Source organism: Dermacentor silvarum, chromosome 4, assembly GCF_013339745.2.
Source record: "Dermacentor silvarum isolate Dsil-2018 chromosome 4, BIME_Dsil_1.4, whole genome shotgun sequence".
Taxonomy (NCBI): Eukaryota; Metazoa; Arthropoda; class Arachnida; order Ixodida; family Ixodidae; genus Dermacentor; species Dermacentor silvarum.
Window position 1 is genome coordinate 4292927 of NC_051157.2, and position 26910 is coordinate 4319836.

A 26910-nucleotide genomic window follows, 5' to 3' on the forward strand; every position below is an offset into this window, starting at 1 on the left:
GTGCGTTCACTCCCCGTGAAAGCGCGCGTCCCTCGCGCCCTTTCACTCGCACATACAGCGTTCGGCGCACGGCGACGATTTCATCTCCATTGACGTCATACGGAACCTCACGGCGACGGCGACGCCGACGGCAGAAATCTGCTTTTGAGTGTCCATATAATTGCTATCGCAATAAAAAAAATTATCATCATGATGAGTAATAAGATGAAAAGTTCGCGTACAGTGCCTGAATATACGTACATTCTAGGCACTGTAGTTCGCGCGTACTTTTTCCTATTGGTGAGTGATCGTCACGCCGCCTCGTTTACATTTCGTCGATTGTACAACTGATATATCAGATATTGCGGAAGAATCAACACATCGCGACAAGGAATCGCTAAAGCGCTATTTTTTTTTTCTAGCAACGACCACTTTTTGTGTTGTGCTCGAAACACAATGCGGCAATCAAATTTGGGAGACGCTTAAGCTTCGCCTTTAAGAGTAGAATGCGATATCGTTCAAAGATCTCTACTGCTTCGCACGCTTCCCAGCAACTGCAGCTTATGTATGCGTAATGTTTACCGGGAAACACTGGCGGCGAGCGCTATAAACGAAGGCGAGCGTTCTGGTTCTTTTTACGGCAAATCTGTTTACCTCTAGCCCCCGTATGCATCCCCCGCATGCGCTCCCAGGGGGGTTGTACCCTGGGCGGCTTGCGTCCGTATCGTGGACAGGAATGGAGACGATAAGATTGGACAGGAATTGAATCCATTGAACACGTGGCCTGCGCTTCTGTGGTTATAACGTCACGCGCGTTCGGGGGGAGAGGGGAGAGCGTGAAGAGCGAAGCGACAGCGCTGCAGCAATGGAGACTGGTAGGGAGAGAGGGGAAAGAGTGTGGCGACGGCACCTGTGCACGTGGCCTGCGCTTCTGTGGTTATGCCACGCTCGTCGGAGGTACCGACGCGGCTGCAGCAGCGGTTACGGCCGATGCATGGGACGTGCGGTGACCGCGGCGGCGCTTGTGTCGGCGTAGTGTGGTGCCGTAGGAGAAAAAAAATGTATGATTTCATAATGTATGCAGCTCGTGTATGCAGCCTAAACAGCTTCGCTGGTAATTCGTCCCCATATGAATGTTGCGGCACCACAGATTGGTGCCACAACGACTGGGTTACAACCTAGGACAAACTGTCGTTGAAGGATATGCACGTCACACGCGCACATCTAAACACATAGCGGCCAGCAGACGACGCGACCCGCCATCCACACTATGCGTCGTTCAGTCAGTGTCCGCCAGGCGGCGACTCCGCTAGATCTCGCGGCCAATACCAGGAAGTGGCGCTACTCGCTTTGCGACCGTGTAACGAGCGATACTCACTTTTACCGACGTTCCGTGGTTGAAATCCCCTTCGGAGTTTAGCGATACAACGCTGGCGGATGAGTGAACTTTTTATTGCGATAGCAATTATATGGACACTCCAAGCGCATTTATGCCGTCACCGTCGCCATCGCAGTGATGTTGCGCATAAAGTCCAAACACGATAACATGGTCGCGACGTGCCGTACTCTGTATGTGCGATTGAAAGCTTGCGAGGGTCAGCCGACGATCGCGGCTCAATCTCGCGCGCGCAAGGAAGAAAACCGGGCGGATGCACGCCGTCTTCTGTCACGCGCGATGCACGGCGGAGGGGGTGTAAGTAAGGGGAGGTGGGGGGGAGGGGGGGAGCGTTCTACTCCGGCGGCGGATGCTGCTTACGGCGCGGCTGCGTGGGCGCCGTATCTTTAGAGCGATCTGCGACGTGCACAAAGTGCGCACCCGCGCGGGGCTCATCTTCAAAGCGATTTGCGATGTAGACGAAGTCCGCCTAGTGCCGGTAGCTTCGTATGCACTGTGATTTTGATTTTGTGTTTGGTTGCGTTGAAGCGAGAGACAATTCGCTCGCTGCTGCTGCCGAGTTTCCTGACTGCACCGTTTTGAAAGCGAGTTTCCGTGGTCATCGAGCGAGATCTGTTCTTGTTTACCTGTTAGCGCGTGACACCGTGCTTAATAATTTAGTTAGTAAGCGAATATTTGCAAGTTTATACGGCCGATAAAACTAATAGCCTTACTTCGTATAGCTGTCTAGTAGTTTGCTAGCGCAGTCGATGCTTCATCTGTCGGGCGAAACTGCGACGTTTTTTTTTAATCACCGACGAAAGCCGTCCATCACGAAAGGCCAGCAGAACGCCTTGTACAGCAGTGGTCCGTAAACTTGATCACACACATTCATTCCACTCCTCAAGTGCCAGTCACTATTTTTTCGGCCAACTCCTGCTCACGTCTTCCCTCTACCGTCCCACATTTGGCAGCATGAATGCACACTCCGTTTGCGATCACCCAGCTGCATTTACGACAGCTGATTGTACAGTAGTAACCAGGCAAAAGCGAAAATGCTTTCGCATTTGTCCACTTTCGTTTGAGGCAAAGTGCGGTGCATCGCCGAAAGCGCCATCTACTCCACGTGTCAGACACGTGTCTACGCTGATGAAGGGAAACGCAAGCGCGCCGAGGTCACGTGTGTTCGACGGGCCAATGAGACGTGTGTTAAGTGCGCGCCTGTCACGCCAAGGAGGCTGCCGAAGCTCGCGGGGCCTGCCTAGTCTAAACGTTCGATTCATTTCGTGCCCGCCAGGAGCCGCATGAAGTCAAGCAACGTGTAAGAGAGTCGCCCAAGACAGACGCATTGCTGGTGATACTTCCGACGAATACATCGAGCGTCTCCTACGTTGCAGGACAGCCGATACCGTAGTTGCGCGTGAAATATAATACGATTAAGATACGAATTAAGTAAGTAGCAAACATGGAAGCGAGATAGAAAAGACATAATCAGCATTTAAACAACGAATCATTTGAACAATCAAGTAGGTCGACCTTTTCTTCTTCAGCGTCGATACTTGGTTGACACTTTCCTTTTTTCGTCGCATGCGTACAGGCGAAAAAAAATACTTGCAGGGTAGTCATTGTTCGATTATCGGCAGTTCATGCGGGCTCGGAATCCCTCAGGCACTTTTTCTTTCTACTCAAATTTTTGCTCTGATGAGACGTAGATGAAGCCGCAAGCGGAAAGTGTATACAAACCAGTGAAAGGCGCGCACCTTAATGTAGGCCACCACGCGCAGCAAAGCGGCAGTGACGTACATGGTATTCCGTATTGCATCCAAAATATTCCAGCTGTCCTTGAGGTAACGGGCCATCCCTATCGACCAGATCTCGGTTGCCTCTTCCCATATGTGAGCTGCAAAATGCAAACAATGTGAAGCATTGCATTTAGCACCGTCGGCACTTTGGTCGACAATATGCCTACATGTGGTTGCGTACGGCTTTTCAACAAACCAGCGATGCTCAGTGTGTTTGCAAGTTTTCACTTGCCACGCCCATAGATGGTACATTGTAAATATTTGTAGGACAAACGGGAACACAGAAAATCAGGAATAGGTTCAGCGTACACAGAAGGCATATGTGGTCACAATTATCGACCAGAAAGTAAATCTCACTTGACGTAAGATTGAAGGTAGACCCAGGAGGTCCAGAACCATTCTTCCTTGATTTGAATCTTTTCTGTCTTACTTTTCTGCGGAGTCTCATAGTAGTTGTCTAGACTTGGTTTTGCAATGCGTTGCAAGCTTTGCAAGCTGTGTCGGATGGTTTGCTGTATTGCAGCTTACCTTACTATTAATGACCTACGCAAAACAGCATGCCTAATATTTCTTAGGTGAAAATTTTGTAGTCATCGGATGAAGTGAGCTGACGAATGGCAGCGATAATTGGACATCGTCCTGCAAGGCGACACTTTCGCCCGAAGCGCGATGCTTTGGCAGCAATAGCAAAGTATTGGAATATTACACGAAATAAGGTTTGTGGTTTTATGGGCCATGTAAAATGCGGTGTACATTCGCTTATAAATAAACACACGTGGTGACAGGTGCATAATGCACACAAGTGTTGATCCGATGAACGCGAGCACTCATGGTCAGAACGACGGCGTGATGATTGCCGGCTGCAGGGGGCGATCGCGCTTGTCCCAAAAGCGTATGGTCAATCCGTGTTGCCGTTCCTTTTAGCCAATTGGCACTGGAAGACAGCGCGCAATGTCCTTTTCGGCATAAAAGCAGTGCTAGGCAGCTTAAATTTAGCCTGAAGCATCGCACTAAGTTAAGCACTGCACTTGGACTCGTCGGACAGTGTTTTAACGAGAGGTTTCAACTATACGCCGGTGGGGACGCGAGGAAACTCCCGCTTTACCATGGCAGCTTCCAGGCGTCTCACAACGCTGGCCTCATCAGGCGCGTTGCATGCGCCGCACTTGGATGGTGAGACCAACGGGACACGTTCGGCTGCACCCAGTTAAATAACGAATAGCGTTGGCTTTTACAGCCCGTCTGTTCTGGCGTTTATCTCAAAATAAGGTGAAAAGATAACCCGCTCATGTGCGAATCGATTTAAGCGAACCTTTCGTTGGTGTTTGTGAAGAACGCTGTTCCTGCTTTGCGTATATTTGCAAGTAGAGACCACATGACCTATTTGGACACATTTTCACTGGGAACTATTTTATGACGACGCTGTAATTACGACGAAGGTATGGCGACTGCAGCGTGACGACAACATGATGCCGATGCTGGATTGGTGCCCATGACGTGACGACGAGGGTCTGATGAAGGCAATAACGGAGCTGGAATGAAGACGATGGCATTACAAAAACAAAATGCTACAGAAATTCTGAAAATTGTCTACTAACGCGTAAGCATTCTTTGGCACAGGAAGAGCGATGGGTAGACATTCATAAGCTAGAAAAAGCAAGCAAGCCAAAGCGAAGTAACAGCCGAGCCACAGAATGCTTACGCAGTTGTAGATCATTCTCAGAATTTCTGTAGCATTTGCGTTGCTTATCATGTCTATCCTGCTTAGACCGTGTCATAACGTTTCAAGTACAATTATATTCCATGCAATCACAGGATTACAATCTTCTTTTATTGCTGCGTTCTGTCAAATTTTATTTTTGTAATTCTTTTCTTATTCATTCCTTACGACCTGAGGCGGCGACGTGACCAATTTGTGTCTTTTTTTAAGGCTCCCAACCATCTGCTATTACACTTATCAAATCAAAAATGTGCTATTCTATCAATTTTTATACTCCGCCATCCCCAAAGCAGGCTTCTTTGCATGCACACCAGTAACGCGGGAAAGTAAGCCTCCAGGGAAAGTAAGCTTTCAAAGGGGTATGAGGACAACGGTTATCTCTTATTTTATTGCGATGGTAACTATACGGACACCCCAAACGCATTTGTCCGTCGCCGTGTAACACAGCTAATCGTCAAAGAACAGGAGCCGGCAAGGATTGGTAAGACAGCCCGATGACAAGAGCATTTTCAGTATGACTCACGTATTCGGCCAGAGGTATTCGGCATGACAGCAGCAGCTGGAAACCTTCACTCTAATTGAGTCGTGGTGAATAGCTGTGGAACCGTCTTTGATGACAGCTGCTCGAGTGCGCCTTACCAATCACGAAGGTCAGGATGGCCACTTCGACGAAGGAAGGCGGCAGGCCTCGTTGTTTTTGTTTCGTGACTACGCCACCTTGGAAATGTGAGTGCAGGTCTTCCAAGTTCACCCTTTGAGACGCAAGGATGAGAAGAACTGAAACGAGACATGGTCGTTTTTCAAGTCACTCGCACGGGGACAGTCAATGCAATTGAAGCCACTGCGACTAACAGTATTCACACCTCTGGTATTTCGTGCTTCCGGTTAATTCAAGCTGCAACAGTGCAGTGTATCATAAGTGGTGGAAGACGAGCAAGCGGTATAAATGAAATATGGCTCAAAGCTTCTACTGAAGACACCAGTTGTCGGTGCAGTGACAATTAACACAAAAATCCATTAACACAAAAATCCAGAGCTCTTCCACTACTGTGAAGATGGAAGCCAGCGAAGCTGTGACTATGTGGGTCTGCTGTAGTGAATATTGCTAAAGCGAATTTATATATTACCATTATTGATTATATTGAGCGTCTTCGGCATGTTCGTCAAAGAGCAAGGACGCCGGCGCCTTGTTTTCGCCCGGCGCGATGGTCAAGTAGTGCGTTTGCTGCGCCAAGTCTGCCCCATCGTCATACGCCTATAGCGTATGAGCCCCAGCGTTCATAGCCGCGGCACACTGCACGGCAGCGTCAGGATCCTGTGAGATCTCTCCCGCCCCTGCTCTCGACGGCTCATAGACGAGAAAACGATCGCCAAAAGTCGCTACTGCACCTCCTGACAGCGCCCCCAATGTGAAAATGTCAAGCCGCGCGGTCGCGCCGTGGTGCAGTCTCCGTTTTGTTTACGTTGTTTCGCCCGCGCTTTCGTTCGCTGCTCGTGCTCACGGCGCTCCGTTTTCGACAGCGGCAGATCGCGTGCTTGCTGAATAGCGATGCAAAGACTGCAGTGCGGTTTCAAGAAGGTTGCCGACGCCGACAGCTTTTTTCGTGGCGGCAACCTCAAGAAAGGGGGCGTCTGCTTCCACGCGTGTATGGCGTTGAACAAATTGTGGGCGGTGATTTGACAGTGAAAGCCAAGTGCGCGTCGGAGGTGTCCAACATGATTGTATAAGACATCGAGTTAGAGGTACACACGGAGTTCAGTAATTAAGTCACTTTTATTTCTTTATGGTGCAATCACAAAGCGGTCATGCATGCTTGAAGAGATGTGCAGAGATAGTGACGATTTCCCTCCATCGAAATGCAGCCGCCGTGGCCGGGAATCGAGGTCGCGTTGTCGAGCTTAGCGGCGCAACACGTATGTATTTACCGCTAAGCTAACACGGCGGATGTCACTGTACGATTCAACTACACGACACGTCTAAACATACGGTCATGCGCTAAATACAGGCATATTACTATTGCGTTTTCATTGAGTGGCCGTGATATCGCACGCGAATGCGAAAGTACGTGACTTACTTGACTCGGCGCACTGCACTTATCCACGCTTGTCGTCTGTCCTTCTCCTACCACCTCCCCGGAATTCTGTAGGACTTCACGGGTGGCTTTCGACATTTCGAGGCTGTTGTGGCAATCAACAACACAGCAGTATTGCGTGCCACCTTTCCTAGTTCATGAGTTCGCGCTCGCCGTCGCGAAAAGAACGCGCACGATCGCTCGTGCCGTAGAGAACACGGGCACGCGGTGGCCCAGTGACGACCTTCAACACGTCCATCCTTCCGCCAGGGGAGTATTCGGCGCTGGTGGCGCGCGGGCAAACTTTAAGTTGGCTCGTCTTTACCCACATATCCAACGCGGGTATGAGCCACACGTGATTTCTTTCTTACCCTCCTGTCATTCTCTCTTTCTTTCCTTCCTTCCCTGGCTCCTATCCGCATATCCCTGGGTCATATTCGCATATCCAATGCGGGTATGCGCCACACGTGATTTTATTATTCTTAATCGTGACGTAACTGACGAGCATGTGACCTAATTAATGTCATGAAATATCAGTCATGTTGGTCATCCGTTTTGACACCTGTGCTAAAGCACAACTGGTGAGAACCGCCACGCGCATGGAGCCGAAATGCTGACTATAGTTATTGCGATAGCAATGATATGGGCACAGCAAGCGCATTTCTGCCGTCGGCATCATCGTCGCCGTGAGGTTCCGTGTAAAGTCCAACGGTGATAAAATCTTCGCCGCGCACCGTACCCTGTGTGTGCCAGTTAAAGCCCCTTGAAAACTTTAAAGTACCGCCAATCTTTGTACTCAGCCGCCGGCGCGCGACCTCCTCGCCTCCTCCTCGCCCCTCGCGAGTCCCCTCCGCGGCAGACGGTCTTGCACCCGTTTTCCTGCACGATGATTGGTCGCCATGCCGTTGCCCTTGGAAACGAGCGGAGCTTGCGTTTTGCTTGTGTTTTGCTTTTTCGTTCGCGCCATTTTGCGCCTTAGCTCAGTTGGCTCGGCGTATATAGGCGTATAGAGAAAGTCGCACGCTAACATTGCACGCTGTTTCGTGCACTGTCTGCTAGCGCTAGCGCATATAACTGCAGCAAGAAGCGGGATGATGGTTATGCAGTTTTTACGATACCGCAAGGAAAGCGTGATGGCTTGCGCAAGAAGCAGTGACTGCACAACATTGGCCGAAAGAACTTTGTTCCGACAAGGAGCAGTATTGTTTGCGAGGTAAGGTGCCTTTCTTATTGCTCATATCAAAGCATCCTCTAATGCTGCATTTTTTCGATTCTTCCGGCTTGCTCATTAGCGTTTTTGTTGCGGAAATTTGTACTTTGCATAAAAATGTGGTTGATCCCTCTTATATAGGAATCGGTATAGAACACGAAAGTGAAACGTGTCTTCACAGAAGTAGTGTAATGTTTATTGCACATTGATATATAATGTCTATTGGTGTTTTGTGGCTAAAGCGCCCTTAGGCGTTGATGCACCCACGCTGACGCCTGGTGGCACGTCTCCTCCATCACGACTACCAACGTCGATGACCATGAGCAACCGTCGTGCATATGGAAGCTGCACTACGCTGCACACGCTAGCACAACGCGAAAGACGAAGCACGTAACTGACACACTAATACAACGCGCAAGACAAAGCACGTAACTGAATCGTCACCGAGTCAAATCAGCGCGTACAGCGCGTCGTAATTGCAGCCTCCGCGATCAACTTCAGATACATTTTCAGAGCTAATTGCGGAGGCCACGCTCCAGCTGTGCTGAGTACGGTGAACGCCACCTAGGTGGCGTTGGTAGTGCTTCTTGATGCCAGCGTCCCTTCGAATGCTGGCATCGAGGCGTCGTAGTGCTGAGACCACCGAAGCGTTCACTGTCGGTGCGCGTTAGTGTCATAATGCAGTACTTCTCTTTTCTGCTCGTAGGCGGCGTCACCGCCCCGAGCAAGAGCGCGGGTACACGGAGGAGTGTTAGATATATAAGGCGCGTCTGTGTAGCTCGCTGCAAATGCGTTTGTGGCGCAATGGGTTAAACGCTCGGCGATCTATCGTCGCGGACCGAGAGGTCGTGGGTTCGATTTCCAAATTTTGCATGCTTGTGGAACTTTTTCTTCTGGTTTCTTTCTTTGTATTATGTTCGTGTACATTGTAAGCTGACGTATTTCCGTGACGGAAATACGTCAGTGAAGTCTTGGTGGACCCCGGCATAAAACACTTTCGTGTTAAAATGGGGTTCTCCTCAGAATGCTGAATATTCTGCTGGGACTCCATCACCTCGCACGTCGTCAACTGTTATTCAATCGGAAATGCAGCATTATAGATTCTGCTTTCCACTGAACAAATATACGCGAAGATACAGCCTCTCGATCGCACTTTTCGTGATTGTTAGGATCCGTTGCCTGTTTTACTAAAAATCGGTATAGCAGCTTGTATTAGAGCTATTTACAGCTTCGATGTGTGTGTCAGTCACTTAAATACAATGAATGCAGGGCCTGAAAAAAAATAGTGGGATGTATACCCACGGTATTGCAGGTGATGAGGGCCAGTTAGTCCACATTTTAAGGCGAGACCCGTAGTTGGATATGTTTAAGGTGAGCGTTTGAGTTACAGAAAGTAACGTGACCTAATGAAGGCCAGAAGCGAGCCAAATCATGTCCAGCCGTGTCTAGTAGATTATTAATGATTAGCAACGTAAATTCATGACTTATTAATGATTGGATTCAGGTGGTTCAAGGTCGATTAAGGTGGATTAGTGTTAAATAAGGAGGGCTAGGGTCGATTAAAGAGGATTAAGTTGGATTAGGGTGGTTTAGGCTAGATCAAGATATAATAAGGAGGATTAGGGTGGATTAACGCCGATTAACGTGCATAAAGGAGGATTAAGATGGATTAAGGTCGACTAAAGTGTATTAATTAGGATTAGGGGGATTAAGATCGAATAAGGTGAATTAAGGAAGATTAAGGTCTATTAAAGTATATTAAAGAGGATTAGAGTGGATTAAGCTCGAATAAGGTGCGTGAAGGTGGATTAGTGTGGATTGAGGTGAATTACAGTATATTTTACAAGACTCGCATTCGTGTCTCTTAGGCGATAGCTAAGGACACCTGGTAATCTTTTTCAGATCTTGAATCTGCTTTGAACTGGGCTGCCATGCACGCGTGAGTGGGTGGCGATTATTATTTGTTTTTTTTTTCCGGATACAGGCAATGTGCAGGAGGCGATCGCGCACCCTTGTTGTTGACTTCTAGGCGGAGGCCGGGAATCTTCGCTTTAGTAGCGAATGCCTTACAATCACCTTTCTTCGGTTTTGTTCTGTGGGTAAACCTTTTCCATCCATGTAACACGAACCGATGTCATTGTATCAATCCGCTTTGATTACGAAGGTTAAGCAATAAATAATGATTATGGTTATGATGTAGCAATGTAGGGAATATTATGCAGACAATAATGTTTGGCACTGCAGCGTATTAGCCCCTTGTACTTGTATAAAGGACGTTTTATTCATCCTGCCTGAGTGAATAACTCTTCGATAAATGTTCTAGCTACATTTCACTGAAGACCAGTTTGATTCGCGCATATTACAAGAACTTGGGGAAAGAAATCTGAAGCCCAACGCAGTTCCAACAATTTTCTCCCACCGACCTGGCGTGAAGCATGGAAGCCCCTCGACAGCGGCATGAACCTCGAACTGACAGTAGTAAGTGATTGCTGCTGCTTGCTCCTTGTCCCGCATCTAATAATTTCAGCAATAATGATCTCGGTCGCTTAAAGACGCAGCCAACGACACTATGATAATTTATGCAGAGCCTGTCGCCACCGCATGCTTGCCCGCAATCTAAAATGCGTCGGCAATAGCGATCCCCGCTAATCAAAATCACAATTTTAACTATCCTACTACATAATTTAACAGTATGTTGGTGTGAACTATCAAAATACCATATCCAGAGGCGTTTCTCTTACCTAAAAATATAGAATGCCTTCTCCCATAGGTATACCGAGTATTTTTAAGCTTCATTGACACCGACGCCTAGAGAATAGTCTGTAAATACCTTTCCTCAGATTCTGTTATTGTGGGTGATGAGTGGCTGCCGGCACCGTTTCATCGCACTGAAATTGCGCAACCGTCCTATTCAATGCAGAAACCACAGCGCAAAAGCTACTTTGGCATTGAGACAAACACATGGACGGACGATGCACTCGCCAGTAATTCATTATAAGAAGGCACGCTGAATATAATACCTGCGGTGCACATGCATGCAAGAAAAAACTGCGAAACACAGAGCGATTTGCCACAAGCAATACTAGATCAGATGCACAAAGTAAAGCAGCGTATCATGTGGCACAAAAAATAACTGTAGTATAGAACTCGCCTCAAAGCTCCTACATCAGTGTGTGTCATTCATACGGCTTCAAGATGAAACCAACCTCCTCATAAACGTTGCCTTCAGCATTCTCCATGCATTTCTCACCATTTTTCAGAATTTTCTACGCCACTGGGCCGCACAACTGGCCCAAAATCATGCGCCTCTATCGAATTCTGCGGCCCGTCCGCGGGAGCCCAGACGCAATAGCGTGCCGTGCGCAGCGCGCGCATCTGGCGGGCGAGGCGATTAGAGGAGGAAAGCGCGGCGGGGAGGAGAGTGTCGCTACTTTCAAATTATCAAGGGGTTTTAGTGCGAGTGAAAGCGTACGAGGGTGAGCCGGCCATCGCGGCTCAATGTAGCGCACGCGAGGGAGGAAGGCACGCCAGAAGCGCGCGGTGTCTCGCGCGCGAGGCACGGGGGCGAGGCGACGGAGGGGGAGGGTAACTTATGCTCCGTCGGCGGCTGCTCAAAGTAGCTCATGCGCCCCTATCTTGAAAGCGATCTGCGACGTGGGCAAAGTACCCGCCCGCGCGGGCCTCATCTTCAAAGCGATCTGCGATCGGGAAAAGTGCATTCGCCGAGGTTTTTTTTTTTCTTTATTCTGAGGGTTTTACGTGCCACAACCAGTTCTGATTATGAGGCATGCCGTAGTGGAGGGCTCCGGATCAGTTTTGACCACCGGGGGTTCTTTTACTTGCACTACAACGCAAGCACACGGGCGCTTTTGCAATTCGCCTCCATCGAAATGCGGCCGCAGCAGCCGGGGTTCGATCCCGTGCTCTGCAGCGCAACGATTTAGCTAACTCAGCCACCGCAGCGGGAGCATTCGCCGAGTCCCAGTAGCCTCGTATGCGCTGTGCTTTCGACGTTCGCGTTGAAGCGAGACGAGAGGCAGCGCGAAGGTCAATTTGCCAGCTGCTACTGGCGCACCAAGAGAAGGGAAGCGCAGTCGAGGTCGGCATAAAACCAGATGGGATGATGAAGTTAGGAAATTTGCAGGCGCAAGTTGGAATACGCTAGCGCAATACAGGGGTAATTGGAGATCGCAGGGAGAGGCCTTCGTCCTACAGTGGACATAAAATAGGCTGATGATGATGATGATGACTGGCGCGCTTTGTCACTCCGGCGTTTTCCACAGCGATTTTCCGCGGTCATCGAGCGAGATGTGCTCTTGTTTACCTGTGCGCGCGTGACACCGTGCTTGTCTGTTTAGTTAGTAAGCGAATGTTCGCAACTTTATACGGCCCATTAACGTGCTATCCTTGCTTCACATAGCTCTCTACTAATTTGCTATCGCAATCGATGCTTTGCCTTTCGGGCGAAACTGCAACTTTTTTATTTCTACGCGCGGACATGATCCTGAGGGACCAAGCCTTTAAGAGCTTTGCTGTAACATTTTGATTTCGCCTTTACTTTGATAAAGCAGACTGCGCATCCCAGCAGACCGCAGTCCAGTATAATTCACCTACGCGAAGTAATTATTCGCAGCAAGGCTGCGACCAACGCAGTTTCCGAAGCGGTCGAAACTGGTGATAGTGGAGCTACAAGAATACGAGGCGAAAAAGATTAGTCACCTGTGACCCGCACGAGACAGGCGCGTTTTGATGTCTGTCTCGCAGGGGGGAAGGCTGTATGCCTCCCCCCGTCAATAGGTGTATTTGATTGGGGCGCCACATAGGCAACGGCCGACATTGGAGCGACCCAAACATCACGTTGCTTTTGCGTTTTTTTTTTTTTAAGGGTGAGCTCACGAGGGTTTCGATGGGAATTTAGGGTACATGCTTCCTTCCCAAGCGAATGGCACCTGTGGAAAGCCGAGCGCTAGGCCGAGGTACCTGTCTGGACGCGACTATATTGTGATAAGTGTGGGTCACGACTTCCTGCGTACGAGACGGAGCTGACAATTAACGCCTAATGTCAGCATTTTCATGGGTGGGTTTGGTACACACACAAAAATACTACTACAGGTGTTCGAATGACGAAAGTTTCGAATACACGTAGAATCGAATACCCGAAACAGATATGCATAAAACCATTTCGATTCGATAAAAACCAAACGACCTTAAAGTATTCAATCAAATACCGAACATTTTCTAATTTCTAGAGTGGTGTAATAAGCTTAGAACGACCGACAGTTGAGCTAGTTGGTAGGAATTCTTGTTAGAAAAATTTATGCAAATCCAACACACATGCCTTATGACATGGACAAAAACTTTGAAAAAAATCTTTCGTGACATGGTAATGAAATTCTCTAAATTTGCCCATTTTATCCTGCGTCTTTGGCGCAAAGAAAGCTGGCGCGCTCATGAGCTCTCCCGCCCCCCTGCGACGCAGTGTCACAATGGGCTGGTAATTAGTGATTTACACGAAATGTGCCGCCCACTTCTTGGCCTACCTACCGTTGTGGATATGTGCATAGAAATGATCAGTAATCCTCGTGATATGGGGTTTATTGGCGTTTAATCCCGTTATGTCCAGCGCAAAGAGCACAAGGGCAGTTCCAGCCAAACGCCAGCGCGAGGCAAAACCAGCGACACCGATCCTTTCATCTTTCTCTTCCTCACTTCAGGAGCCATGCGACCACAGCGACGCTTGTGCTAACTTCGTCATTACAATGGCCCCACGAGAGAAGACTAGCCATCCTGGCGACTCACGGTGACGACACGATAGAGGGATCGTAATACGGTTTAAGCCGGCTGACGTGCACAGTCTCGCGACCACGACGCCGCAGATGATCAGACAGCGTGAGAGGTTCGACCACATAGTTTACAGCAGATGTACAGGCGACGATCCGGCAGGGTCCGTGGTATTGAGCCAGCAGCTTAGACGAAAGACCGGGAACGTGAGGCGGAATCCACAACCAGACGAGGGAGCCGACACGGAAAGGCTCAGGTCGGTGTCATGTCGATTCCGCTGGTGGGCTTGACCTTCCGTCGTGAAGGTACGGGCAAGTTGGCGGCATTCTTCAGCGTACCTGGCTACTTCTGATATGGGTCGATATTCCGAGGCGTCAGGTTGGTATGGCAATACTGTATCGAGCGTGCACGAGGGTTCTCGTCCATACAATAAAAAGAATGGTGAAAAACCTGTGGTCGCTTGAGTCGCGGTAGTGTAAGCGTAGGTGACAAAGGGGAGAACCATGTCCCAGTTGGAGTGGTCCGACGCGACGTATGCAGTGAGCATGTCGCCAAGAGTGCGATTGAAGCGCTCAGTTAATCCATTGGTTTGCGGATGGTACGCGGTTGATGTACGATGGACGACGTGGCACTCGGCAAGCAGAGCTTCGACCACTTGGAAAAGAAAGACACATCCTCTGTCACTGAGGAGTTCTCGAGGAGCGCCATGTCGAAGCACGAAATTGCGCAGGATGAAGAAAGCAACCTCACGTGCTGTAGCGGCAGGAACGGCCGCAGTCTCAGCATATCGGGTGAGATGGTCAACACCAACGATTATCCACCGGCTTCCAGACGTAGTGCATGGGAGTGGGCCGTAAAGGTCGATGCCGACCCGATCGAAAGGCCGCGCAGGGCAAGGTAAAGGCTGAAGAGCGCCGGTCGACCGTTGCGGAGGAATCTTGCGTTGTTGGCATGCTTCGCAAGCACGGATATACTTTAGGACAAAGCTGTACATACCGCGCCAGTAGAAGCGTTGGCGCAACCTTGCGTAAGTTTTCAGCACGCCTGCGTGAGCACTCTGTGGGTCGGCATGAAAAGCAGCGCAGATGTCGGAGCGCATGTGACGAGGTATTACGAGAAGCCACTTGAGACCACCCGGTATATAGTTGCGGCGGTAGAGCAGGTTGTCTCGCACGGTAAAATGAGAGGCTTGACGGCGGAGCGCGCGGGCGGATTGGCGGTGGAATCCGACAGAAGGTCGAGAAGGGCAACGATCCACGGATCCTTCTGTTGCTCCGAATGCATGGACTCGACGTTGAGCGCTGAGATAGCGGTGTACTGTGCCGAGAGAGACGCTGTATCGGGGGGTAGAGGAGAGCGAGAAAGGGCGTCCGCGTCAGAATGCTTGCGGCCAGACCTGTACGCCACTTGGATATCATACTCTTGAAGCCGGAGGGCCCACCGACCGAGGCGGCCCGAGGGATCTTTCAAAGTCGACAACCAGCAAAGAGCGTGGTGGTCCGTGACGACATAAAACGGGCGGCCATAAAGGTAGGGTCGGAACTTGGCAAGAGCCCAGACTATAGCCAGGTACTCTTTCTCAGTGGTTGAATAGTTGGTCTCGGCCGTTGTGAGGGTTCGGCTCGCGTAGGCGACAACATAGTCGTGATAGCCAGGCTTCCGTTGCGCGAGCACCGCACCAAGGCCCACGCCGCTTGAATCAGTGTGCACCTCTGTAGGCGCCCGGGGATCGTAGTGCCGGAGAATCGGAGGAGCTGTGAGCAGCTGGCGTAGCGTCTGGAATGCGTCATCACATTCACGGGACCAATGAGACATGTCGGTGCCAACGGTGAGAAGTGGCGTCAAAGGTGCGATAACGGTCGCGAAATTGCGCACAAAGCGACGAAAATAAGAACAAAGGCCGATGAAGCTCCGGAGTGTCTTCAGTGACGTCGGCTTAGGGAAGTCGGCGACGGCTCGAAGTTTCGCAGGATCAGGGAGGACGCCGTCTTTGGACACAACGTGGCCCAAGATAGTCAAGGTGCTAGCTGCAAAGCCACACTTTTTGATATTCAGCTGAAGACCAGCGTTCTTAAGACATGTCAAAACTTGGTGGAGACGTGAGAGGTGCGTACGAGAAGTCTGAAGAAAACACGACGATGTCATCAAGGTAGAATAGGCATATGTTCCATTTGAGACCGCGAAGTATGTTATCCATCATGCGCTCGAAAGTTGCGGGCGCATTACAGAGCCTGAATGGCATGACGGTAAATTCATATAGTCCATCAGGGGTGACAAACGCTGTCTTCGGTCGATCGCATTCGGCCATAGGAACCTGCCAGTAGCCAGATCGTAGGTCCAATGACGAGCAGTACTCAGCGCCTTGTAAACAATCGAGCGCATCGTCAATTCGGGGTAAACGGTAGACGTCCTTCCATGTGACTTTGTTTCGGCGGCGGTAATCGACACAGAAACGAATAGAACCATCTTTTTTCGCACTAGCACAACTGGAGAAAACCACGGACTCTGGGATGGTTGAACGACGCCACGCTCGAGCATGTCATTCACTTGGTCGTTGATTATAGGACGCTCCGCCGCTGAAACGCGATAGGGGCGTTGTCTGAGGGGAGAGTGGGACCCGGTGTCGATGTGGTGGGAAACGCTGTTCGTACGACCCAAGGCGTGTTCCGTACAGTCGAACGAAGAACAGAAAGTATCTAGGAGAGACAGGAGTTGCTCGCGGTGCTCGAGGGAAAGGTTGACGTCAACGCATGAATCAAAGACTTCGGTAGCCAATCGGGAGCTTTTCGGAAATGGTGTCATGGCGTCGAGCGAAAGGCCAGAAGAGGAGCCAGGCACGTCCAAACGCTCAGACATCTCAATAGGTTCGACACAGCCGAGGCACTCGTCGCGAAGCAGAGTCAGCGGGTATTGGAACGGGTTGTCCACTAGCATAATTGTTGTACCAGCGGCTACGTCAAGAACGGTGAATGGAAGTGGTAGAGATTTGCGGTGAAGAAAAACAGATGAAGGCGTGAACAGTACCGAGGCGTCGGGCGCCGATGGACAGAACAAAGCGACTGGTGTTGAAGTGCTTGGTGGCAGATCATTATCGGCGGCAACAATAATCTTTAAGGGGGCGGGAGAGGCTGCAGGCAGAGTGGTGTTAACGACAGACAGAGCAACTTCGGCACGGGCGCAGTCAATGACGGCACGGTGGCGCGACAGCAAGTCCCATCCCAGGATGACATCATGGGAGCAGGAAGGCAGAACAAGGAACTCAATTGTGTAAACTACGTCCTGAATAACGATCCCAGCGGTGCATACGGCTGAAGGTTCGATGGGCTCCGTGGTAGCAGTACCAAGTACAAGGCCAGAAAGTGATGTGGTGACCTTCCTAATCTTACGGCAAAGAGTCTCACGTATGACGGAAACTGCAGCGCCCGTGTCGATGAGTGCGAATGTAGCGGCTCCTTCAACCTGTATTTCTAGAATGTTTTGCGGCGATAGCGGAGGTCTTGGGCATTTCGACAAGCGTGCAGCTCTTGCCTCCGAATCTGCAGCATTTAGTTTCTCTCGTTGGAAGGCGGGCGACGACGCATCGGCGATATCGAACGGCGACGCGGTGATGGTGAACGATGGGGGCTGAAGTTCTGACGACCGGTCCAGAAGTTCGGCGATGGGTTCGAATCAGCATGCTGGTGATCGGATGCAGGTACCTGTGATATCCTGACGCGGCAGGCGACGGCGACAAAAGCGCGCCACATGTCCCGCGATACCGCACGAGAAGCTTATCGGCCAATTGTCCCGCGTGCGCCATGGATCTTGCGGCCGGAAGTACCGAGGGGGCATTTGAGGGACAGGGAGAAGCGCTGGGCGCGGTGGCGGCACCGAGTAGGGGAGTGTCGTTGGTCTAGGACGCGACACGACTTCAGCGTACGTCAAAGGTGCAGCAATCTGAGCTGGTGCAGCAATCTGTTGGAGTGGTGGAAGGGCCTCTGCAACCTGCTCGCGGATGGCCTGCTGCACGGCCGAGGACAAAGGTTGGACATGCTCCTGGGTGAGAGGGAGCAGTGAGAGCTGGCGGTCCACCTCTTCACGAATGAAGGCTTTGATCTGAGGCAGCAGAGACCCGTCATCAGCCTGTCCGTGAGCAGTCACCAAACTGGAAAGGGAGGCCACTTGAACAGTTTGGCGGGATAGTTGGCGCTGAGCCGTGCTCCCTCAAGGGCTGCAGAAGATAGCGCCAACCTTTCCCTTTCCCTCAAGAACCACTTATCATCATCATCATCGAGCGCTCGTTGTCGGCGTAATTCATCGAAGCTTTAGCAATATGTGACTACGGCTGCAACGGTGGTAGGATTCTTGGCCATGACCATCTGAAAAGCGTCGTCATCAATGCCCTTGAGGTTTCATTAATCTTATCTTCTTCAGCCATCGTTCGGCTCACGTGGTTGTAGAGATCTATGACGTCCTCGATGTAACTAGTGAAAGTCTCGCACGGCTGTTGCGCTCGGTGGCAAAGGCGCTGTTCAGCGAGAAGCGTTCGCACCGCACGACGGCCAAATACCTCCGCGAATGCAGTCTTAAAGTCATTCCATGTCGCAATGGTTGCTTCATGGTTTCGGAACCAGAGGTGGGCGACACCCGCAAGATAAAAAAAAAATGTGGTTGATCCCTCTTATATAGGAATCGGTATAGAACACGAAAGTGAAACGTGTCTTCACAGAAGTAGTGTAATGTTTATTGCACATTGATATATAATGTCTATTGGTGTTTTGTGGCTAAAGCGCCCTTAGGCGTTGATGCACCCACGCTGACGCCTGGTGGCACGTCTCCTCCATCACGACTACCAACGTCGATGACCATGAGCAACCGTCGTGCATATGGAAGCTGCACTACGCTGCACACGCTAGCACAACGCGAAAGACGAAGCACGTAACTGACACACTAATACAACGCGCAAGACAAAGCACGTAACTGAATCGTCACCGAGTCAAATCAGCGCGTACAGCGCGTCGTAATTGCAGCCTCCGCGATCAACTTCAGAAACATTTTCAGAGGCTAATTGCGGAGGCCACGCTCCGCTGTGCTGAGTACGGTGAACGCCACCTAGGTGGCGTTGGTAGTGCTTCTTGATGCCAGCGTCCCTTCGAATGCTGGCATCGAGGCGTCGTAGTGCTGAGACCACCGAAGCGTTCACTGTCGGTGCGCGTTAGTGTCATAATGCAGTACTTCTCTTTTCTGCTCGTAGGCGGCGGCACCGCCCCGAGCAAGAGCGCGGGTACACGGAGGAGTGTTAGATATATAAGGCGCGTCTGTGTAGCTCGCTGCAAATGCGTTTGTGGCGCAATGGGTTAAACGCTCGGCGATCTATCGTCGCGGACCGAGAGGTCGTGGGTTCGATTTCCAAATTTTGCATGCTTGTGGAACTTTTTCTTCTGGTTTCTTTCTTTGTATTATGTTCGTGTACATTGTAAGCTGACGTATTTCCGTGACGGAAATACGTCAGTGAAGTCTTGGTGGACCCCGGCATAAAACACTTTGGTGTTAAAAAAAATCACAGCATATCCACGGGGTGAATGATGATGAGTGGGCGAAGCTCCGGAGGGAATCATCGGATCTCCCGCCTAAGGGGACGCTAGCACAAACGCGTTAGAAACGTGCAGTACTCTCTAGTAAGGGGGAGCGGCCACAGCATCTTACGCAGCCATTTACACATGCCGGAACGTGCACCGCGTTTGCCGACGCCATCACATGACTGCTGAGAGAGTATACCCCCCGTATTCATAAACGCTCCTCGACTTGAACTTGACTTGCCACCGCCTTGGGCAGCGCGTTCGAAACGCGTTGAAGGTAAGGCGGAGAGGCCACAGCGTCTTACACCAGCTGTGTAATCGTCAAATTGTTCCCCGGCCTGATTTTCCCCACTTTTGCATTAAAGTCGCGTATGGGTACAGAATACCGACTTTGCACCTTTCTTATTGCTAATTTAACATCTTCATAGGGCTGTTCTATTTCTTCACCATCATGACTGGAGGTTGGAGCATAGGCTTTTACTACCTTTATTCTATATATCCTCTTTCGCTTTATTACAACAATTGCCACCCCCTTATTATTGGTGTAGAATTCATCAATGTTGCCCGCCATGTCCTTATGAATTAGAAATCCTACCCCATACTCTCTCTTATGTGGAAGACCTCTGCAGCAGAGGACGTGGCCTTTAGTCAGCACTGTATAAGCCTCACCAGTTGTCACTTCACTAAGGACAATGAAATATCAGGGAATGTATGATAATTTCTAAGAAAAGCCATGGTAAGCTAGCTTCGTTCGAGAGGGTTCGCGCGTAAAACGTTGCCAGGCTAAGTTTCCAGCGGCGGCCTGGCCGGATCGAGAGGTTATTAGCACCCTCTGCCACGTCGCAAGTCTGACCGCCACCTTGTTCAGGTGCGCCGCAGCCGCTGGGGAGAGAGGGCCACGGTTTAATTGTAGGAGTCATGAGGATAGTAGTGGCCGAATACTGCACCAGGCCGGCCAATTCCTCTTCTAGTGAGAGAATGCCTCTGTCGAAACTCAGTGGGCCTTCCTAATTTGGTTGTACCTGGACTAGCATAGTCCTACTGGTTGGTGATGGAGAGGAGAGGTAGAACACCGGTTTTCTAATCAGAAGGACGTCAGTTCGAGTGCTTGTCGAATCGGCTACAACTTTCAGTCTAGGAGTGGCGCCTGACACCGGGGAAAAAATGCCTAGAGCCCAGGCACCATAACCGCGATATACATATATGTCGCCTTGCTCAGGTGCTGGGCGGAATGAGACCCGCATCATCATAACATATTCATACAAACTTGACACACACGCGCCAACTTGGCGGCGGCGAGGGCGCAGCGTCGCCAGAGAGGCCGCCTCTCTGCTACGTTGCTTCAATGTTGATCGCGTCGACATTCATCGTGACTCTGCGGGAATGTTTTTCGTTGATTTGGCCATTGGGTAAATCCGCCTCTAGATGCGCCGCCATTCTTGACCCATCCTACAGAATGGGTATAATTAAGGGACTTCGACACAAGAGGAAGAGAATCCTAAAATGTACAGAACGCGTGCTTACATGTATCGTACTTGTATCGTGCCCGTCTCATCACTATTCTTCTCTCGACAAGCATTACAATTGCCGTCGTCGTCCTGACATGACTGCGCACACGTGGAACACGGTACATTACCCTGGTTCGATGTTTTCACTTCGGCATAACTTGTGAACGGTGTAGCGAATAAATATAAAAATTGAACGTGAATTTAGTTTTTTTCGTGGCATTGAAGTTGTGACTTTTGCCAGGTACAAACAAAGATTCGATAAGATTACGCATTGCTTAGGATAGAAATAGGAATTGTACGCATCGCCGTTGGTTGTACCGCGTTTATAGTGACCACTTCACGTAGGCTTAACACCACATAGATCCCATATGTAGGTTGGATCGGCATACCTTTTTCCCAAAATATAATAGTGCTTTTTCAGTACCTTGCGCAATTGGAAGGCACTGTGTTACCCACAGACCTTAAAGTTTTCCGGCTGGCATTTGCTTCGTAGATGCCACTTGCTCACAGCGGGATTTTTTCGCAACAGACGAGGCGATTAGCGGTGACTCACGCAGGAAAAGGAGGTACGAGAAGGCGTTAGAGATGAACTTGACGAATGGCTTCTTTACGACCCTGCCCATCCGGCTGCGCGGGAAGAATATGTACATGGCCGAATAGAAGGGAAAAGCCACACCAATCTTGACAATCTGCAGGCACTGGCCGAAGATGCTCTTTCTCCGGAATCCGGGCAGGCCATCGTACCACAGTGTGCTCATCTGTTGCTGCACGTTCGGGTGCGCCACGAACTGCGTGCGGAAAGGATTGAATGTGAGGATAGGAGGCTCGCAGGTTAACCAAGATACAAGCAATATCCACAATGACTGACTCTTTATTGTATTCTCTTTCCTTCTTATGTATTGTTAACCCTTTCCACTTCCCAAGTTTAGGTTAGCCGACCGGGAACGTCCTTGGTTACCCTCCCTACCTTTCCCTCTATGTTTCTCTTTCGCTATCTGCAAGCTAGCTGCCAGAAGTCGGTTTCAATGTCACGTGACAAACAAAATTATCAGTTTCGTTCGAAAAGCGAAGCATTGAAAGCGATAGCAAATCATTAGGCAGCTACATCAAGTAACGTTCATAGTTTTAAATTACTGAGCATGATGTCAAGCGCGCACAAAAAGACATGAACATATCTCACTCTATAACCACGAACACTCACTGGCCACGAGCACTCGGTGATCACAATGCTGGCGTCACGAAAAGCGCCGGCCGCGGTAATCGTACGCTTAGCGCTGCCTTTCGCTTTGCCGCGTCTCGAAGACAACGCAGCGCGCATGAAGGGTCGCCCTTAGGCTTTGCACCCGCCATATAGTATCTTAGATACGGCATGTGGGGCTCGTGTGCGCTCACCCGCACGGTCAGCCATGCGCAGCCGCGGCCATGCAAAATGAGGAGACCGGCGCTCACCTGCCACCACTTGATCACGTGATCTCGATTGACTAACGCGGCAAAACGGCGCACATCAAGCCACCACCCCTCTATACTCGCCCCCAGCTCATGGAAGACAGCTTGAGTAATTGACATTCTAAAGTCGGGAAAGGCACCTTTGTGTGTAGACTCGTTCCGCCCATTATTCTGACCAGCTATACATGTCCGAGCAACGAAAACGATGGCAGACACCAGGCTTCAATGGTGGTGTGATGAAACAGGTGGACTGCCTAAATCCATTACTTTTCCGCAAACAACGCTATACAGTAAATGCTATCCTAGTAGACATTGTAACGCGCATGCAACATGAACGTGTCTGCGGAAATATAGCGATATCAGCCTTTTTAGATATTAAGCGAGTGTTTGATACGGATTATCACATTCACATCTGGCTTTGTCTATTGGATGTTGGTGTGCATGGAATGTCACTGCGATGGATTTCGGAGTCGTAAAGAGATAAGAAATTCACCGACCATTGCGATATTCCCTAATGCGCGAAATTTGGGCGCAGCTCTACACATGTTTTCATTTCACGGCTGGCGCGGACAGTCGGTCTCGTGCGGCACGTTGTCAAAGTGTGGCACGACTGCCTCGCTAATCGAGATATCGCGAGAACCAGTGCGTGGCTGACCCATGGGAGCAATTCACAGCAGCGGCCACCAACATGCGCTACTCTGGCGCCGTCTTGTAGCCATCATCGCCGCCCTACGCTTTCGCCATACCCTCCTGCGCTTTCCGCATCATGATTGCGCTTTTCGTCATCGGTCTCGCCGCTTTTTATTCCGATAGCAATTATATGGACACTTCAACCGGATTTCTACCGTCGGCGTCGCCGTGAGCTTCCGTATAGATTCCAAGGGCGATAAAATCGTCGCCGCACGCCGTATGCGCGAGCGAAAGCGCGCGGGGGACGCGTGCTATTACGGAGGGCGAACTCCCCCGCGCGCTATCACGGAGAGCGAACGCACGCACGGCGGAAAAGAAACGCGACCGTCGCGCGATAGGCTGTGGGGGTTATGGGAGGGAGGGAGGGAGGCAGGGCGGCACTGTTCTCCGGCACCAAAGGCGTATCTTGCCACTCAATCTCCCACGCGAAAGCAACAAAACGGGAAGGCAGTGCGGGAAGGAAGGGGGGGGGAGGGGGGCAGCTTCTCCTCTGCCAACAACTTCTCATCTGCACAACTTGCCCTGCGTTGGCGGTCGCCCGCACCGTCTCTTATCTTCACACAGCTCTGACCTTTGTATGCGCTGTGCATTTCCGTTGTTTCCTCAGTTTCCGTTGAAGCGATAGACCGCGCGAGCCTTCGCCCGCTGCGTTTTGACAGTCGTTGTCTGCGGTCATTCAGTGTGATCTATTCATGTTTGCTTGTGCGCGCTGACACCACGATAGTTAATTCAGTTAGTAAGCGAATGTGTCCAAGTTTATGCAGCCGATAAAACCACTATCCCTACTCCGAATAGCTCTCTACTAATTTGCTATCGCGATCGATGCTTCGCCTTTCCGGCGAAACTGCGACATTTTTCATCCCACGCTGCGCGCCGCGCTGGCTCTCATCTGTTACAAGTGACGCAGACGCTCGCCGCAGGAACGAACGCCTAACAGTTGCACTCTGAGATGTATTTATGGAGAAGGAAATTCTGCAGAGCATGAGGTCCCTTTTTTTTAGCTGCTTGGTGCCGGATTTAACTCGACCATCGGGGTCGTACATATTTTACTCTTTGCGCAGATAACGTCTACACTTGGGCCTCTAGCACGAACATAACTGACCTCGAAAATATTTTACTGGAAGGTTTAGATTATTTCGATTTTACCATTTTTTAAGGAAAAGGGGTCGCTATTGTCCCATGCGAAAACTGCAGTTGTGCCTTCACGCGGAATACATTGAGGAGCTTTTACCTTCATTTCAAAGGAGAATACTTAAATCATTGAAAAGTCACATCAGCTTCTTCGCGTAACACTAGACAAGCAATTATCGTAGGCTACGCATATAAGATCACTTGAAGACCACGCAAGCTATACATTTATTATTCTGTACACCGACTTGCAGGTACAGCATGGGGTGGCTCAGTGTCATCAATGCAGCAAGCTCACATAGCTCTCGTAAAAGAGAAAAAAAGACGGCAAATCCCTGTGGGAATCGATGTTAGGCGAAGCAGTGTGCCAGGAGCCTACTAAGTTAACGAAACGACCATGAGAGCACCAAGACATAGGCGGCTGCTTCATGACCTATATGACACCATGTCATGAGTCCTCAGGAGTACCTTTAGCGCTAAAGGGCCTTAAGGCAGAAACCTTAGTCATGCTCATGCCTATGACCTCGACCATCAACCTTTAGCAGCACATCCGAAACCATTCCATTGGTTTCTGAATGTTAATCTTTTTTCGATGAGTCATTGTCATTTTTGCTGAATCATTCTCTGGAACTATGACTTCTACCATCACCCGTTAGTGTTTTCTTAGTGCCCACGTCCTGAACCTATTCCATTAGTTTTTGAATGTTAATCTTTTTTTCACTGTCATTGTCATTTCTGCTGAGTCATGCTCATGACTATGACTTCTAACATCATGCTTTAGTGTTTGCTTCGCTTAGTACCCACGTCCGAACACATTCCATTGGTTTTTTAGTGGTAATCCTTTTTCGCTGGGTCATTGTCATTTTAGTCGGCCGTTTCATGCCCGACATGATACGTATGTCATGACATGCATTGTCATGACCTATCATTTTTAAGTTCGTCATGCACTCTTGTCATACTATGCCAATTTTGGTACCTACCAAATTAACGAAACGACCACGAGGGCACCAAGATGTAGGCGGCTAGACAGACAGACAGACAGACAGACAGACAGACAGACAGACAGACAGACAGACAGACAGACAGACAGACAGACAGACAGACAGACAGACAGACAGACAGACAGACAGACAGACAGACAGACAGACAGACAGACAGACAGACAGACAGACAGACAGACAGACAGACAGACAGACAGACAGACAGACAGACAGACAGACAGACAGACAGACAGACAGACAGACAGACAGACAGACAGACAGACAGACAGACAGACAGACAGACAGACAGACAGACAGACAGACAGACAGACAGACAGACAGACAGACAGACAGACAGACAGACAGACAGACAGACAGACAGACAGACAGACAGACAGACAGACAGACAGACAGACAGACAGACAGACAGACAGACAGACAGACAGACAGACAGACAGACAGACAGACAGACAGACAGACAGACAGACAGACAGACAGACAGACAGACAGACAGACAGACAGACAGACAGACAGACAGACAGACAGACAGACAGACAGACAGACAGACAGACAGACAGACAGACAGACAGACAGACAGACAGACAGACAGACAGACAGACAGACAGACAGACAGACAGACAGACAGACAGACAGACAGACAGACAGACAGACAGACAGACAGACAGACAGACAGACAGACAGACAGACAGACAGACAGACAGACAGACAGACAGACAGACAGACAGACAGACAGACAGACAGACAGACAGACAGACAGACAGACAGACAGACAGACAGACAGACAGACAGACAGACAGACAGACAGACAGACAGACAGACAGACAGACAGACAGACAGACAGACAGACAGACAGACAGACAGACAGACAGACAGACAGACAGACAGACAGACAGACAGACAGACAGACAGACAGACAGACAGACAGACAGACAGACAGACAGACAGACAGACAGACAGACAGACAGACAGACAGACAGACAGACAGACAGACAGACAGACAGACAGACAGACAGACAGACAGACAGACAGACAGACAGACAGACAGACAGACAGACAGACAGACAGACAGACAGACAGACAGACAGACAGACAGACAGACAGACAGACAGACAGACAGACAGACAGACAGAAGACAGACAGACAGACAGACAGACAGACAGACAGACAGACAGACAGACAGACAGACAGACAGACAGACAGACAGACAGACAGTGTCACTGACTTCGACACTGTCAAAGTGGCAAATGATTGCCGACAAATGCTTCGCATTTCAAATGCCATTCTGCTCCCATTCTACACAGCCTTTCACATACCGCAAAGGAGCCACTCCAGAGATCGCCAGCAAGAAGTCTACGAGTGCAACCTTCAGTGCTCTTGTCATTGCAGACACACGTCAGCCCCCCTTTCCGGAACTACTGAATAGTGCAGGCATGTGTTTCACCGAATTACTCAACACGACAAACATACTGTAATATTAAAATGATTATTGGAGAGAGAAATGTACCATTCACAGTATTATACAAGAGCCTATTAATAAACTGCCGACTAATGAGTATTGGAAAATATATACCACGTATCCACCATGGGTGCTTGCGATTGAAAATATTGGGTTGTCTGTGGAAGGAATAACTAAAATATAA

At 50.0% G+C, this 26910-nt stretch overlaps 1 protein-coding gene across 1 annotated transcript in view; it reads right to left on the reverse strand.

The window, feature by feature from the left end:
* The window catches only part of LOC119448020 (transient-receptor-potential-like protein), a 166949-nt gene that overhangs the window by 87726 nt on the left and 52313 nt on the right, over nt 1–26910 (reverse strand). Inside the window, exons 6-8 of the mRNA XM_037711526.2 lie at nt 21559–21793; nt 5516–5653; nt 3115–3254 (exon numbers count right to left, since the gene is read on the reverse strand). Coding sequence (XP_037567454.2) covers nt 3115–3254; nt 5516–5653; nt 21559–21793 — 513 coding nt within the window. The remainder of the gene's footprint in view (nt 1–3114; nt 3255–5515; nt 5654–21558; nt 21794–26910) is intronic.